The following is a 15,135-nucleotide window of genomic DNA, read 5'->3' on the forward strand; positions in this document are numbered from 1 at the left end:
TTTTATTTATAATTTACAGTTTCACAAGTGAAAATCGTACATTTTTTACACATACAATTTCATTTTGTTAAATTTGCACACATCTACAGAACTTTCACACAACAAGCACCTGAAACTGTGCAGGCAGTAGGAAATGCAAATACTAAAATGTATTTATTAACCAAATTAAAGCCGAAGGCCCTGCCTCAGCTAGACAATTTATATAGATATATGTCTATATATACATAAAAAATTCTTCACCTTCTAGATCCAACAGCAGCTTTTTTAAAAAAGAAAACCATACCTTTCTCATTTTATTTAAACTGACTCAATTGTATCATTTTCTGTTTTAATTTCAGTGGGTGTTGCTATGCTTTCCTCTGTACAAGCTGGTGGAGTATCAATTCGTTCTTCCTTCACTTTGGGACTTTCACAGGGTTCCTGCAATTCGTTTTTGACAATGTTCAACATAATGTTCAAAGGATTTTCAACTGGTGTCTTGCTGGGAGATGGTGTACAATCAAATGAAGATGTCTGCAAAATGAAGAGTCCTTAAGTATTGTTGAAAGTTCAAAATTACACATTAAATGACATGTAGTTTTACAATTTGTACAGGACAAAGAAACATCAAATCCAACCATAAAATGCTTCCATCCAATGATATGCCACAAAGGCAGCCAAACACTAAAATGCACATTGAATATTTTTGTGTGTGGTACTAGAGGTGGAACCCAGAAGCCTTCTACCTCCAGGCTATACTCACAACCTATATTATATTTTATCTGAAAACAGGGTCTCACTAAGTTGCTGAGAGCCTCACTAACTAGCTGAGACTGGCTCCAAACCTGCATGATCCTCCTCTGTCAGCCTCGCAAGTACTGGGATTATAAGCATGCGCCACCATACCCGGCTTCACACTGAATATTTAATATATGCTCAGCAAAAAACAAAAGACTGATTGGACATGGTTCTATATTTATCCCCTACACAGACAGTAACCCAAATAAATATTCTGGGATTTGGGGGATTACTTCAATTTCAAATACTTGGAGGATTGCTGTCCCTTTGGAGGGAGGGGGGGTAGGAGGGGTTTGTTTTTGTTTGAGACAGGCTCTCGAAGTTTTCTAGACTGGCCTCAAAGTCAAAATCCTCTTGCTTCAGACTCCCAAGAAGATAGGATTATAGAAGGCATATTATCATCTGAGGATCTTTTAGATCCCCACAAATCATCAAATCCTAGGCAACTAATCTTGGTGACCTAAATATATCTTCAGAAATGCCTCTCAAGCCAAGCAAGTTCGAAGCCAGCCAGCTGTGCTGGCTTAGGAGATCCTGTTTCCAAATAAAAAAGTATGAAATAGGTCTGGGAGTGTAGCCCGGAAATAGAAGGGTTTCCAGGAACCTCAGTACCACCAAAAAAAAAAAAAAAAGAAAGAAAGAAATACCTCTCAAACCCACAGTCAAAGTGGACTTCGGTTAACAAGTGGTTAAACTAAAAAATATAACCATTTGAACTTTTAAGGCCACACCATACTGTTGTCTTCCTTTTTTATTTTGTTTTTTTGATGGTGTTGGAAATTGAACCCAGGAGCATTATACCTCCAAGCTACAACCCCACAGCATGATGTTTTATTCTTTATTTTTGAAACAGGGTCTCACTAAGTTGCAGAGGGTCTCAGCTGAGGCTGACCGGAAACCTAGATCCTCCTGTCTCCGATTCCCAAGTACTGGGATTACAAGCATGCGCCACCACACCAGGCTATGTCTTTCAGTGTTTGCTTTGTTTTTTGGTACTGAGGCTTGAACCCAAAGTCATTCTACTTCTAGCTACACCCCAGCCCTTTTTAGTGTTTTTGCTTTTGTTTTATTGTGTATGTGTGGGAGGAGGGAACTCAGAATTGAATGCAGAAGAATTCTGAGCTACACCTCCAAGCCCTATTTTATTTTTTATTCTGAAACAGGTGTGGAGGGCTTTGCTAAATTGCTGAGGCTAGTCTTGAGTCTGTGATCCTCCTGTCCTGGCCTCACAAGTACTGGATTATAGGCATAAGCCACCACACCCAACTTTTTTCAAACTTTATATGTATCCCTAAAGGTGGATGTGGTGCTGCCCGCCTATAATCCCAGTACTTAAAGAGACTGAGACAGGAGGATCACAGGCTTCAGGACAGCCTCAGCAAGCAGTGAGACTCATCAAACTAGCAAGATCCCATTTCCAAATAAATAAAATAGGGCTGAGGGTGTAGCTCAAAGTAGAATGCTTCTGGATTCAATTCCAGTGCCACAAAAAATTAATTAAAAATAAAAGGTATCCTATAGAGCTGGATGTGGTGGCACATATGGTAATCCCAGCATTTGTAAGGCTGAGACAGGATATTGGAGGTTAAGGAAAGCTTCAGCAACTTAACACCCTGATTCAAAATTTTAAAAAGGGCCGGCGTGGTAGCACACGCTTGTAATCCCCATGCTTGGGAGGCAGAGACAAGAGGATCACACAGGTTCGAAGCCAACCTCAAAACTACTTAGTGAGGCTCTCAGCAACTTAGACCCTGTTTCCAAGTATAAAAATAGGTCTGGGAGTATACCCCAGAGGTAGAAAAGCCCCTAGGTTCCACCCCCAGTACCACAAAAAAAAAAAAAAAAAAAAAATTAAGAAGGGTTGGAGGTATAGCTCAGAGGTAGAATGCCCCTGGATTCAATCCCCAGTACCAAAAGGCAATAAATGAAAAATAAAAAGTAGCCCTATATTAGATGGCTAAGAGGAGTAAGAAAAAAAAAGTAAATGCTTCCCTTAGCCCTAGAAAACTATTCCCATCATGACCCATCTTATCTTCAGTTTTCCATTTTTCTTTGGGCTTTGTGGTCTAATAAAAGATATAACTGCTACATCAACACACAAAATAGCTCAATATAGTAATACAATTAAAATCAATATTCGGATGCAAAAAAACAAAGTAAAATTTATTAATGTAAAAGAACAAATGCAGTAACCAAAAAGAACTTACATTTTGATAATCTTCATAACATGATGGATGATAAATCTGAAGTAAAAAAAAGCAAATATTTACATGCATATTCATTTCTAACTAGCTATTTTAAGATGATTTTTCTTTTAAAACAAACCAAAAGAAAATGTTTTTTGTAAAAGTGATAAAAATCATTTAGTCACAAAAATGAATAACACCAAATTTTTATCCTGCCCTTAGGGAGTAAAACTGATGCCTCTTTAAATTGCCTTATATAAATTAGAGTACTTAGCATAACATGGTTTGTTTCTAAGCCAGTAACAGTTTGATGATTAATTATAAATTCAGAACCAAAATTGTGTGGTTAGGCAGAAAAATAACTAACTAGACTAAGAAGACCTAACTCTGAGTCTAGCATTAATTATGCTACCTGTATAGAGCCAGATGATTCCTAAGATTCCTCAATACTCTGACTCTAAAGTCTAATATCTTTCCTACTGACCAAAACCAAAATGATTTTCTTTCAGAGAGCTACCCCAACAGAAAATATAAGTTTCTTATAAAGAACTGAACATTACCTTTCCATCCACTCTAATAGCATTTTTTAAGTGCCATTCCTCCTCTTCTTCATCCCAGTATTGTTCAAACTGTTCCTGACAGATTTCACAACTCTAAAATAAAATTATTATAAAATGAAACATAACTGAACACATTTAATTTCATTAAAATAATACATAAACATCTTAAGTTTTAAGAAATTTACGTAGCCAGGCATGGTGGCGCATGCTTGTAATCCCAGCATTCGGGAGGCTGAGATCGGAGGATTGCGGTTCACGGACAGCCTCAGCTACTTAGTGAGGCTCTCTGCAACTCAGTGAGACCCAGTTTCAAATTAATGAATAAAAAAATAGGGCAGGGAGTGTAGCTCGGTGGTTGAATGCTCCTGGGTTCCATTCCCAGACCCACAGGAAAAAAAAAAAAAAAATTTAAGTATACTCTAAGAGTTTAAATATGTTCAATATATAATGCAAATTCAAATAAAGTCTTAAGGATACTGGCAATCTTCCAGAAAAATGGTTAACATGTCACTGATTTTATCTAACTACTATTTTATCTATCTAATGTTTATAAAACAAAGCAAGATTATAAGAGTAAAACTGAAGGGTAGAGCTTATAAGAAATCTTGAAATCATTAAGGGATATGATTAAAGTGACAGATTTATTATTATTTGCTTAAAGAAAGTAAGAAACACTCCCAGAGGCAGAAATTAAAATACTGTTCTCCTACCTCAACTGCTCCAGCTGGTCCAGCAGGTACACTTTGAAATTCCTTTTCTTTAGCAGCCTCCTGAGTTTTGAGCACGACTTCTTCATGTACCTTTTCAAAAAACTGGCTTTTTGCACGTTCTTCCAGATCAGCTATTTCCTCAAATTCTATCCAGTCCTTAAAAAAGGAGTTGATTTAAAAATGAGTATTTTCACTTGTTTTTAACCTTGTGTGTGTGGGGGGGGGTGGGGGGGGGATACTGGGGGTGGAACCCAGGGGCTTTTATACCTCCAGGCTTAACTCCCAGACCTGTTTTATACTTTATTTGGAAATAGGGTCTCACTAAGCTGCTGAGAGCCTCACTAAGTAGCTGAAGCTGCCTTCGAACCTGTGCAATTCTCCTGTCTCAGCCTCCCAAGCACTGGGATGGCAAGCATGTGCCACCATGGCCTAGCTCTATATTTTAAATTATACTTTCTCTTTAAGCCTTTTAACAACTGAATAATATGCAAAACCTGATTAACTAAAATCTTAATGTTGCACTGGGGATGTAGCTCAGTGGTAGAACACTTGCCTAACATTCACAGTTGCCTTGGGTTCAATCCCCAGCACCACAAAGTAAAAGAAAAATACCTTAATTTTCCATTAACTCTAGAGTTATAACTAATGTAAACAAGATAAACATCATGTACAATTTTTTTTCCCGGTACTGGGGATGTAACCCAGGGGCATTCTACCTCCGAGCTACACCCCCAGCCCTATTTTTTAATCTTTATTTTGAAACAGGGTCTCACTGAGTTGCAAAGGGCCTAAGTAGCTGCAGCTGTCCTTGAACCTCAATCCTCTGGTCTCAGCCTCTCAAATGCTGGGATTACAAGCATGCGCCACCATGCCCAGCTCATGTACAATTTTTTACAAAAAACTCAATAATTGAACCTTTGAATTTTAAAACTAGAACAAGTCTATACTATTCTAATGTACAAAAAAAAAAAAAAAAAAACAGTCTTCCAGCTGGGTGTGGTGGTGCACACTTGTAATCCCAGTGTTCGGGAGGCTGAGACAGGAGGATCGCAGGTTCAAAGCCAGCCTTAGCAACTTAGTGAGACCTTGTTTCCAAATAAAATATAAAATAGTTCTGGAGGTGTAGCATGGAGGTAGAAGGCCCTGGGTTCCAACCCCACTACCACAAGGGAAAAAAAGGAAGTCTTCAAAATTACTTTAAAGACTGTTTATGTTCTAAGTATTATATTTCATTCAGATAATCCAAAAATTAGCTGTCATTATTTAAACTAATATACTTTTAAAATGATATAACTAAAGCTTAAGAGTTCAGAAGCATATGAATTACTTACTGTTAAACTGTAGTACCAACGTCTATGAGTAACTTTTCTGCTAACATCTTTCTCAGTTCTATTTTGCCGATAGTGCCAATCCAAGTGATCGGCATATACATCTGTCTGTGATGTTGTAAACCTCATTCCACAAGAGTAACATTGAATACCAGTGTATAGTCGGTTTATAACACTGTCATAACGTCTATTTTGAAAAAAGAAAAAGAATCTTTAGTTTTGATAACATAACTCAACTCAAATGCAAAAAAAAATCAATTACAAATACATCCGTTTTCCATTTATTAATATGAGTGAAATCAAGAGCTGGCCAAAATAGTTAATACCCAAAGATCGGTGTATTTGTCATTCATCCTCTTCAACTCTGCGCAACTGTGAAACACAGGGCCTACTTTCTTATTGATAGGCTTGTCCCAGTTACTTTTTTCCTTTTGGTCAAAAATGGAGTGATACTATGCTAAGCTAACAAGGTAAGAACTTGCGATCTTGTCTTTCTTAATAACAGCCTGTTCTTAGCTTGGAGTCAATATCAAGGTAAATATGGCAGAACAATTAAGATTTCACCTCTCTAGGTCTTTGGAATTCTGAATAATCCAACTGCTACAACCCTGTTTAAACTACAATAAAAAAAAAACAAAAGGTACAAAAGAAATAATAGTACAACAAAAAAGAAAAGAAGGTCAATGAGAAACTGGTCAGCAATAATCCATTTTTAAAATTCGAGGGCCCCTGTTTGAAAAGAAATAGATATACAGAACAAGTAAATAAATAAACAAGATAGTTATTAACTCAAAAAAAGAGGGCAAAATATAAAACACTGAAAATTTTCCATCTCAGGAAACAAATACTTGAGTCATAATATTAATACTGAATAAAGACTTTAGGGGGCTGAGACAAGAGGATTCTGCAGGTTCAAGGACAGTCTCAGCAAGTAGTAAGACTCTCATCAACCTAGCAAGACCCTGTTTCCAAAAAGAATAAAAAATAGAGTTAGGGGCATTGCTCAGAAGTAGAATGCCCCTGGGTTCAACCCCCAGTAAGACAAAAAGAAAAAAAGATTTAATTAAAAATAGTTCTGTAGCCGGGAGCAGTGGCGCATGCTTGTAATCCCAGCATTTGGGAGGCTGAGACAGGAGGATCGTGGTTGCAGCCAGCCTCAACTACTACTTAGTGAGGCCCTTTGCAACTCAGTAAGACCCTGTTTCAAAATAAGAATAAAAAATAAGGCTGGGGGTATAGCTGAGGTAGAATGCCCCTGGGTTCCATCCCCAGTACAGAAAAAAAAAGTTTCATAACTCATGAGGGGGATTGATAGGACAATAAAAGAGCTACCTAGCTGGTGTGGGGCTGCACGCTTGTAATCCCAGTACTTGGGAGGCTGAGAAAGGAGAAGAGCAGGTTTCAGGTCAACCTAAGCAACTTAAGACTTTCAGCAAATTAGACTCTTGTTTAAAAATAAATAAATAAAAAGGCAATGGTTGCACACTTTTTTTTTTTTTTTTTTTTTTTGGTGGTACTGGGGTTCCTAGAAACCCTTATACCTCCGGGCTACACTCCCAGACACCTATTTTTTATATTTTTATTTGGAAACAGGGTCTCTTAAGCCAGCAAGGCTGGCTTCCAACCTGCACGATCCTCCTGTCTCCGCCTCCCAAGCGCGGTTATTACAAGCGTGAGCCACCACACCCGGCGATCGTTGCACACTCTTGTAATCCCAGTACTTGGGAGGCTGACACACAAAGATCGAAGGTTTGCAGCTAGCCTCGGCTATCTAGGGAGACCCTCCACAATTTAATGAGACCCTGTTTCAAAATAAAGAATTAAAAATAGGACTGGGGGTATAGCTCAGAGGTAGACTGCCCCTGGGTTCAATCCCCAGTACTGCAAAAAAAATAAAAACCAACAACAATAATAATAAAAGTAAAAGGGCTGAGGTTATAACCCAGGGGTAGAATGCCTCTGAGTTCCTTAGTACCATTAAAAAAAAAATGCACCAAATGTTAATAATCATCAGAGAATTGCTTTCAGATTTCCCATGGATACAAAAATTTGCTAACACTCAAGTCCTTTATATAAAATGGTGCTGAATTTATGTTAATAATCTATATATCCTCCCTCTTGATTACTTATATCTAATATAAAGTAAATGCTATGTAAATCACTATATATATTTTTAGTAAATAATAACATGAAAAAAGTCTGAATATATTCAGTAACATCTTTCGTTTTTTTTCCAATCCACTATTGGTTGAATCCACAGATCTGCAAACCTGTTGATACTGAAGGTTATTCAAGTTTCTACAATGAAAATAACATGACTTAGAAAATAAAAAGATTTTCATAATCTCAGCATGGTGGCTCACACTTGTAATCTCAGTAAGAAAAGAGAATCACAGTTCACAGCCTGCCTCAGGTACTTAGGTTTTTCACAACTTAGTGAGACCTTGTTTCAAAATAATGAAAAATAGGGCTAGGGGTGTAGTTCAGAGGTAGAATGCTCCTGGGTTCAATCCCCAGTACCACAATAATTAACTAATTTTAAACAAGGTTTTAAATATAGGCTTTCTAAAGACCAGCTATATTGGCTCATAGTGCTTGGAAGGCTTAGACAGGAGGATCTTATGTTCAACTTAGCAAGACTGTTTAAAAATAAAATAGAGCCAGGCATGGTGGCGCACGCCTGTAATCCCGGCGCTTGGGAGGCGGAGAAAGGAAGCTCTCGCAGGTTCAAAGCCAGCCTCTCTGGTTTAAGAGACCCTGTTTCCAAATAAAAAATATAAAATTGGTCTGGGAGTGTAGCCCGGAAGTAGAAGGGTTCCATCCCCAGTTCCACCAAAAATAAAAAATAAAAATAAAATAGAGGGGGAGATTCAGCTCATATGTAGACCAACCATGGGTTCAATCCCCATTACCACAAAAACAAAGCTTTCTAAAGCCGGGCGTGGTGGTACACACTTGTAATCCCAGCATTCAGGAGGCTGAGACCAGAGGATGATGGTTCACAGACAGCCTCAGCTACTTAGTGGGGCCCTCCGCAACTTAGTTGAGACCCTGTTTTAAAATAAATAATACAAAATAGGGCCGGGGGTGTAGCTCAGAGATTGAATGCCCCTGGGTTCCATCCCCAGACCCACAAAAAAAAAAAAAAAAAAAAAAAAACCTTTCTAAATTTTAGAACAGGGGAAAAGGATAAATGAAATAGCCCTAATAATAATAATGCCATTATCTCTTAAAATAAGATTACATACTGTTTCAATTCTTCAATTGTAAAATTAGTAAGATCTGGAACATCTTGATCTTCATTTTGATCTTCTTCCTCTTCTGGAGGAGGTTGAGCAGCAACTTCATTTACTTCTTAAATGGAGAAAAGAGATACAAATTTTTCAATACTATTCTCTGTATGTTCTTTATAAAGGAACATTACAATGTTATAAACATATAGAGAAACCCACCTAGTCTATTCAGTGCTTCTCATCATAAGTTTCATGGCCAAGGAACCTAATGTCAATTCTTGAAATTTTATTTCTTCAATTTAAAATTTTTTTCCAAAAGCTAAATTAATGTAGAATAACTAATAAAAAGTCTATGACATTTACAGGAATAGAGTTAATGGAACAATATGTCCACCATACAAGTAATAGTGTAATCTTAGAAACTTTTAAAGGCTTTCATAAGCCAGTTATATGTGCTTTTCAAAAAAATAAAAGGAGAGCCAGCCACAGTGGTGCATGCCTATAATCCCAGCTACTCAGGGGGTGAAGGCAGGAGACTGCATGTTCAAGGCCAGCCTGAACAACTCAGAGAGACCCTGACTCAAAATAAATAAATAGGTGGATAAATAGGGTGTAGCTTAGTGGTAGAGCACCTCTAGGTTCAATTCCCAGTACCTTAAAAAACAAAAGATTTGTAAAGCCAACAGAGTAAAAAGAAATTCTGGCCAGGCGTGGTGGCACATGCTTGTAATCCCAGTACTTGGGAAGCTGAAAGAGGAGGATCTCCGGTTCACAGCCAGCCCTTGGCTAGTTAGTAAGGCCCTCTGCAATTTTGTGAGATCCTGTTTCAAAACAAAGAATAAAAAAAAACTAGGGTATAGCTTGAAGGTAGAATGCCTCTGGGTTCAAACCCCAGTGCCCCCCCAAAAAAGGTACTAATTTTAAAAAAGGACATTTATCACAACTTGTATCATTATATCACATACTGCATCCTTAATTAAATGAAGCTTTGTGTACATGAAGTATAAAACTATACTTACGTGTTGTAGCTGAATCAGGCTGTGACAATTTGAGAATTCCTGTTTTTAGCAGTTTTGAAAACAATTCGTTTACATCCACCTGACTCAGATGATTATCAGGATATGCCTTAGGAAGAGCTCCTTTAAAAAAATAGTAATTCTTAAAATGAAAGTAGAACTTAAAGTTGCCTATTACATTAAGCATCTTTCAATGTTTTCAAGATATCAACAATAAATTTGACAACATATTAATGATGGATTTAATAATTGCAAGAGCTCCTTAAGTTACTGCATTTCACTTAGGTCAACAAAACACTTGAAAAAATATTCGAGAATATTGAAAATTAACAGTATATGTGATATTTTTAAAAAGTAGTATTACCTTCTAATAAATTCATGCCAAAGAAAGGCAGAAAGCCTCATGCTTCCTTCTCCTATGCAATGCAGTACTATGCCTATAACCACACTGGAAGTAGTTCTGTATAGGTGAAGTAGTATAAAATCTCTTAATCTGGTTGTGATAGTGCATGGCTCTAATCCTAGTACTTGGGAGACTGAGACAGGAGAATTGCAGGTTCAAAAGCCAGCCTCAGTAAGTGAGGCTCAGAGCAACTTAGCTAGACCCCATTTCTAAATAAAATCAAAATAGGGCTGGGGGTAGAATGCCCCTGGGATCCATCCCCCTTAACACATACATACATACATACATACATACACACACACACACACACACACACACACACACACACACACACACACACACACACAAAATCACTTAGCACAAATTTCCAGGGAAAAAAACAAAAACAAAAGCAAACTGTTCTCTAACATGACTATCCAGAGGAATTAATGCAAGAGGCTGAGCCATGCAGTTTAAAATATACTTGCCCCTCTGACCTTTGCTGAATTATTATCCTTGCAAAGCAACCGAGGCTATTGCTAAATAGTGTCAGGCTTATTACAACTTCAATAATTTGAATATGAGACAAGCATTAACAATCTCCTCAAACTCAATCCAATCCTGTATTGTGCCAAGCACTAGTTTGCTTAATAATTGTGCTTGTGGAGGAGGGAGGGGCCACTGGGGATTAAACCAGAGGCATTATACCTCCTATCTACACTCTCAGCCCAGTTTTATTTTTATTTTGAAATAGGGTCTCGCTAGGTTGATGAATCTCACTACTTGCTGACACTGTCCTTAAACCTGCAATCCATCTGTCTCAATACCCCCAGTACTAAGAATAGTAGCAAGCACCACCACACCAGGCTTAATAATTGTAATTCTTTAACTCAGCTATAAAAACAGAAGCTGGGCTAGGCATGGTGGCACATACTTGTAATCCTAGTACTTGGGAGGCTAAGACAGGAGGATCACGTGTCAGCAACTTAGCAGACCTGTTTCAAAATAAAAAAAGGAGTCAGGTGTGGTAGAGCACCCTTGTAATACCAATACTTGGGATGCTGAGACAGGAGGATCATAAATTCAAACACAGCCTTGACAACATAACAAGACACTCAGCAACCTAGTGAGACTCTGTTTTAAACTAAAAAATTTAAAAATAGCGGTAGGGGTGTGTGGCTCAGACGTAGAACTCCCCTGGATTCAATCCCCAGTACTACAAAATAAAAGTAAAAAGGAGCCAGGTATGGTGGCACAAATCTATAATCCCAGTGGGTGAGAAGCTGAGACAGAAGGATCACAAGTTCAAAATCAGCCTCAATAGCTTAGTGAGACTGTCAGCAACCTAGCAAGACCCTGTTTCAAAATAAAAATAAAGCAAGACTAGGAATGTAGCTCAGAAGTAAAACATCCCCAGTTTTAATCCCCAGCCACCTCCAAAAAATTATTATTATTATTATTATTATTATTATTATTATTATTAAATAAAAAAGGCTGGGGGTATAGCTCAGAACTAGAATGTGCTTGGGTTCAATCCCCAGCACTATACACACACACACAGAGGCTGGGGATGTAAAAGCATGATGGCAGAGCATCTGCCTAACATGCTCAAAACCCCAGCATCACAAATAAATAAAAATAAAAGCAGTATTACTGTATTGTATGTCACTATTATGCATCAGCCAGTAAAAAAACGTTCTGAACCACTAAAGTTCCTCTTACTGGCAAAAATTCAATCCATATCCAAAATACATATAATTCCTACACTTAACCATTATATACTGTCTTTTACACAGTACTTATCACAATGCCTTATAGACAATAAACTAATGTCTCCAAACTAAATGTGCAAATGCATGAATTAATATATAAACAGTAACCAATTACAATAGCATTTCACACACTGTTTAAACATTTACATTCCATTAGAATTAGCTATTTGTTTTTTAAGAGGAATAATTAGTTATTCCTTCTGGAGGCAGCCAGTTTAAGTGATCAAGAACATGAACCATAGCTGGGCGTGGTGGCGCATGCTTGTAATCCCAGTATTTGGGAGGCTGAGACCGAGGATCGTGATTCGCAGACAGCCTCAGCTACTTAGTAATGTCCTCCGCAACTTAGTGAGACCCTGTTTCAAAATAAAGAATAAAAAACATGGCAGGGGCTGTAGCTCAGAGGTCAAATGCCCCTGGGTTCCATCCCCAGACCCGCAAAAAAAAAAAAAAAAAAAGAAAAGAAAAAAGAAAAGGCACCTTAAAAGAAGCTGAAGATAGCCCACTAAATACTGTTCATTCATACCTCTGTAAGAATTAATTATTTCTTAAAGGGAAAGATTTTTTTTTTTCTTTTTTCTTTTTTGGTGTGGTACTAGCAATGGAACTCAGGGGCTTTCTACCCCCGGGCTACAATCCTAGACCTATTTTTTTATATTTTATTTGGAAACAAGGACTCACTAAGTTGCTGAGAGCCTCACCAAGCAGCTGAGGCTGGCTTCAAGCCTGCGCAATCCTCCTGTCTCAGCCTCCCAAGTGCTAGGGATTACAAGCATGTGCCACTACGCCTGGTTAGGGAGAGGTATTTCTAACATCTCATCCAATACGCTCAACTCAGGGAACAAAATATATGTATGCACTGTATTTCTGTGTATATATACATATGCATACACACACATATATACATATACACACACACAGTATAGCATTGTCACCGAAGATAACACATTTTTTTGGTACATCAATATATGAAGAAAATTCAGTTTTTGAGCCAGGTGTGGTGGCGCATGCTTGTAATCCCAGCATTTAGGAGGCTGAGACAGGAGGATTGTGGTTCACGGACTGCCTCAGCTACTTAATAGGCTCTTTGCAACTCAGTGAGACCCTGTTTCAAAATAAAGAATAAAAAATAGGGCAGGGGGTGTAGCTCGGAGGTTGAATGCCCCTGGGTTCCATCCCCAGACACACACACAAAAAAAAATTCAGTTTTTGCATACTATCTCATGCCACTAACCCCAACATAACAAACAACAAAAACTGGATTCTAGAGAAAAATACAAGTTCCCCCAAAACTTTTACATATACAATTTCATTTGATTTTCTTAAACAACAAAATTCTAGGCAAATACTATCTTTTCTTTACAGAGGAAGAAAATGAACAGATGAACAGTAGAGAAGATACTTGCTTATGCCACTCCCCTCCTCCATGAAGTGTCAAGAGTAGTGATTCTAAGACTGATGTTCTAACTTTAGATCCCAAACTCTTTTCCTTACGTTTTCATTAAAATGACAATAAAAAACATACAAAATGTTAATTCATCCTAAGTTTTATCTAGAAATTAAAAGTTTTCTTATTAATTAAATGACTTCCAAGCTAATACAATTTAACAACTAATAAGATATTTGGCTAGTACTTCTCTAATTCAGAAGTTTTGGAAAATTCCATAAATTTGTAAACTGAATAATTTACTGCTCCGCTAAAGTATGATTCTGAGAACAGTTTTTGTTTTGTTTTGTTTTGGTTTTTTGTGGTGGAACCCAGAGGCTTTCTACCTCCGGGCTATACTCCCAGCCCTATTTTATATTTTATTTTTGAAACAGGGTCTCACCAAGTTGCTGAGAGCCTCACTAACTAGCTGAGGCTGGCTTTGAACCTGCGCGATCCTCCTGTCTCAGCCTCCCAAGCGCAGGGATTAATTACAAGCATGCACCACCACGCCCGGCTTTGAAAACATTTTTAATGATTCAAAAATTAAAGCAAGTATCACTGTCTTGTTGGGCTAGCTCTCAATATAGTAACTACCGTTATGTCACAAATAACCATAGTTTATATACTTTCCATCTACCATGCAGTAAAACTGAAACTCATTTTTAAAGCCTTTGTACCCATTTTAGTTATGACTCACCCCATAGTAACAAAGATGTTTATCAGTGGACCAGCTAAGAAATTAGTGCTCATAAAAATATAAGAGTGAACCAATTTTATAAGGCAATGTCCACAGTGTTCACTTAATAAATGTTTATTGGATATACACACATATACACAAACTAAAAGTATCAAATTGAGATTTCTGAGGTTTTTCATTTATTTCATTTTATCTTAATGTAAATATCACACATCTACCATATAACCCAGTTTCTAGCTAACAAATTTCCCTCCCTCTTTTTTATCCTTTTTATTTTTTAATATTATTTTTTTGTGTTGTGGGTCTGGGGATGGAACCCAGAGGCATTTGACCTCCGAGCTAAACCCCCTACCCAATTTTTTATTCTTTATTTTGAAACAGGATCTCACTAAGTTGCGGAGGGCCTCACTAAGTAGCTGAGGCTATCCGCGAACCACGATCCTCTGGTCTCAGCCTCCCAAATGCTGGGATTACAAGCATGAACCACCATGCCCGGCTTTTTTTTTATCCTTTTTATAAGGTCTACAAGTTCAGGCTAACCATCTCTAGCTGTAAATGGGGTTAGGATGAATATACATCAACAATATAAACAAACTTAGAGAAGAAAAACATCTCAGCTGAAGCAAATTTCTCTAAATTGAATATGCCCTCTCAAAATTGTCATTTTTCTAAAACTGACAAAGTTAACCAATTCAACAAAACAACAATCTGTCCTTTTGAAGAAAAAAAGTTTAAATAGTACATACCTGAAGGATTCTGAACAAATGCTCCAGGATTTTGGGGATGAACTGGTAAAAATTGTTGTCCTTGGCCAAATGCTACTGGCTGAGCAACACCAGTCAGAACCTTTAAAATAAAGCTTGATTTTAAGAATATCCTTTCTATATTTTGTAAAAATTTTAATATTCTAACCATATAAAAATATTCAAAGATATCCTAAGACCTAGCTTTTTTTGGTGGTACTGGGAGTGGAACCCAGAGGCTTTCTACCTCTGGGCTATACTCCCAGACCTTTTTTTACATTTTATTTGGAAACAGGGTCTCA

At 37.5% G+C, this 15,135-nt stretch overlaps 1 protein-coding gene across 4 annotated transcripts in view; it reads right to left on the reverse strand.

Moving 5' to 3' along the window:
* Positions 1-297: 297 nt before the first annotated feature.
* The window catches only part of PCF11 (PCF11 cleavage and polyadenylation factor subunit), a gene marked incomplete at both ends in the record, with an annotated part of 29,889 nt that continues 15,051 nt past the window's right edge, over positions 298-15,135 (reverse strand). For 2 of the 4 annotated variants that reach the window (XM_080712023.1, XM_080712021.1), the window contains 8 exons: positions 298-513; positions 2,985-3,020; positions 3,524-3,616; positions 4,234-4,389; positions 5,565-5,748; positions 8,810-8,912; positions 9,814-9,933; positions 14,837-14,936. In XM_080712023.1, coding sequence (XP_080568149.1) covers positions 298-513; positions 2,985-3,020; positions 3,524-3,616; positions 4,234-4,389; positions 5,565-5,748; positions 8,810-8,912; positions 9,814-9,933; positions 14,837-14,936 — 1,008 coding nt within the window. Of the gene's footprint in view, positions 514-2,984; positions 3,021-3,523; positions 3,617-4,233; positions 4,390-5,564; positions 5,749-8,809; positions 8,916-9,813; positions 9,934-14,836; positions 14,937-15,135 lie in introns of all 4 variants that reach the window. The other 2 variants (XM_080712022.1, XM_080712020.1) reach the window with 1 other exon arrangement.

This window comes from Muscardinus avellanarius (genome assembly GCF_963383645.1).
Source record: "Muscardinus avellanarius genome assembly, chromosome: 1".
Lineage (NCBI taxonomy): Eukaryota > Metazoa > Chordata > Mammalia > Rodentia > Gliridae > Muscardinus > Muscardinus avellanarius.